We start from the raw sequence: 2,207 nt of genomic DNA, 5'->3' as shown, positions 1-2,207 counted from the left end.
GACATTTCGTTTTGCTTTGCGAGGAGGATCCACTCCTTCACTTGCCCGGACTACAGTCCACGTCTCTCCAAGTTCCTAGGGGCAGAATTAGGTGCGGCGAGCTCTGCCTTCGAAGCGGAGCACTCCCCGTTCTGCGTGACACGCTGCCCCGAAGGCGGGAGTCGGGAGCAGCGCAGGTCCGGCGCCTCCTGGTTCACACTCCGACACGTGGGCTTCCTCTGCTCGCTCCGGCGGCGAGAGGCCGCGAGACGGGGCGGCCCCACCGAGGTATTTCCTGTCAGTCCCAGGCGCGGGCCATGCGGTCACAGGATTTCGGCAGTTTTTAAAAATCGAGGGGGGACGTTATCGTGCTGTCATAATCCGGTGATATGCAGGTCGGTTTTTTTTTTTTTTTTTCTTTTTTTCCTTTCGGCATTTCCACCACGGAAGTACTAGCACGCTAGTAAGGGGCCGAACCTCGGGGAAACTTAAGCCCAGAGCCTTTTAGCTGTACCGGTGGAAACGACTCAGCCGGTTCAGGGGTCATTAATTCTGAAATGTGTTAGCAGCGGGCTCAAAGCAGCTCTCCCCCTTTAGGAACACGTACACGATCTTGCCGGCGAAGGGCCCGGCCTTCGCGACGCGAGAGGAACGGACGCCTCAGAGCGCCGAGTCCACGACGAGCTCACGCCCCGAGATGACTCCGCATTTAAACTCTGCCCGGAGTCCGAGCGCTCCGGGGGCCGGAAGCGGGGCCACGTGACCGGTCCGCCTCCGCAGCCATTGCTAACGAGGCAGCCGCCAGCGCCCCTTCTGTATTTCCTCGCTTCTCCAAGCGCAGGGAGACGCAGAAACACCTGACAAGAGTTGGCTGCCAGGTAGCTTTGGACTAGAGGGTCAACACCACTCATGCTTTGTCCAGCGATACTTTGCAAGCCCCTCAGCCTAAAACAGCTGTGGGGCACTTCCGCCTGGGTGGCAACCAGGTGATCACGCGAGACTTGGGGAGCCGGCCGGACGACTCGACTACCCCAGTCCCCGCGCTCCGCCAGCCCAGCACCCTCCGCTGCGCGTGACGACGCGGCCCACGGCGGCCTCCGCCCCGGCGCGCCTGCGCACGCGGCTCTCGCGGTGTCTCGCGCTCAGCCCCGCCCACCTCTGCCCCCGCCCTTTCCGCCCCTCCCTCCCCCTCCGCCCTGTCTCTCGGCGGCAGCGGCGGCGGCGGCGGCTCGCGCAGCTCGTTGGCTCACTATATAAAGGGGAGAAGCGGGCGGACCGGACGGCTGGAGCTGCAGCCGGTGGCGGCAGCGGCGGCGCGGGGAGCGGCGACCGGTGGTGGTTTCCCTCCTTGGCGCGGGGTGGGGAGCGGGCAACGCCCCCCCGGACCCCAGAAGGGTCGTGGCTTTTTTTTTTTTTTTTTTTTTTTTTTTTTAAGGGCGATTCTCGAGGTTTTTAGCTCGGGGAGGACTGCCCCCCTCCTCCTCTTCCTCCTCCTCCTCCTCCTCCTCTCACCGCTCCCCTTCTACTCTTTCAGGATTCGATTTTGTTTGAAATTTTTACCCCCAATCTTGCGGTGGCTTGGGCCACCCTCCGGGTGTTTTGGTTTTCTTTTTTTTCTTTTTGGTTTTTTGTTTTTAATCTTGTTTTCTCGGGGTTGCCCCCCCTCTTGTTTGTGTTGTGTGTGGAAATGGCGAACTCGGCAAATACAAACACCGTGGTAAGGACGTGGTTTGGTGGCCGGCGGGGGCTTCGTCCGGGCGGCAGCAACGGCCGGACCGGGCGGGGGCGGGGACGGCGGCGACTCCCGGCCTCTACTCTCCTCAGCCGCCCGCGCGGCCGCCGCCGCCGCCGCCGCCGCCGCTTCCCGCCTCGGGCGGAGCGGGCCGGGGCGGCGGGCGCGGGGGGGGCGGGGGGAGGGCGCCTCGGGCTGGCGGCGGCGGCGGCGGCGGCGGCGGCGGGAGGAGGGCGGGGGCGCCGGCGGGGCCTGGGGCCGCCGCGGGGCGGTCGGGGCCGCGCAGGCCGTTGGGCCGGGGCGAGCGCGCGGCTCCGGCCGCAGACCCCGGCCGCCGGGAGGGCGGGCGGGCGGGCGTGAAGCCTCCGCTTCCCCCCCTGCGCCCCCCCCCGGGGGCCCGGCCGCGCCGGCTCGACACGGGCGCCCCGAGCAGCCTCCACAGACAAAACCCGCGTCTGGGGAATCGGGCGAGTCCCCAGGACCCGCCGTGTGGCCC

At 66.5% G+C, this 2,207-nt stretch overlaps 1 protein-coding gene across 2 annotated transcripts in view; it reads left to right on the top strand.

Annotated features, from left to right (window-relative positions):
• Positions 1-236: 236 nt before the first annotated feature.
• The window catches only part of GTF2A1 (general transcription factor IIA subunit 1), a 47,645-nt gene continuing 45,674 nt past the window's right edge, over positions 237-2,207 (top strand). Inside the window, exon 1 of one of the 2 annotated variants that reach the window (XM_049113372.1) lies at positions 237-374. In XM_049113372.1, the coding sequence (XP_048969329.1) occupies positions 369-374 (6 nt within the window). In that variant the 5' untranslated portion in view covers positions 237-368. Of the gene's footprint in view, positions 375-1,169; positions 1,697-2,207 lie in introns of those variants that run through there. The other variant, XM_025443193.3, reaches the window with a different exon arrangement.

This window comes from Canis lupus, chromosome 8 (assembly GCF_003254725.2).
Source record: "Canis lupus dingo isolate Sandy chromosome 8, ASM325472v2, whole genome shotgun sequence".
Classification (NCBI taxonomy): domain Eukaryota; kingdom Metazoa; phylum Chordata; class Mammalia; order Carnivora; family Canidae; genus Canis; species Canis lupus.
Note: the sequence above shows the minus strand (reverse complement) of the source record. Positions and strands in the feature narration are given on the sequence as shown.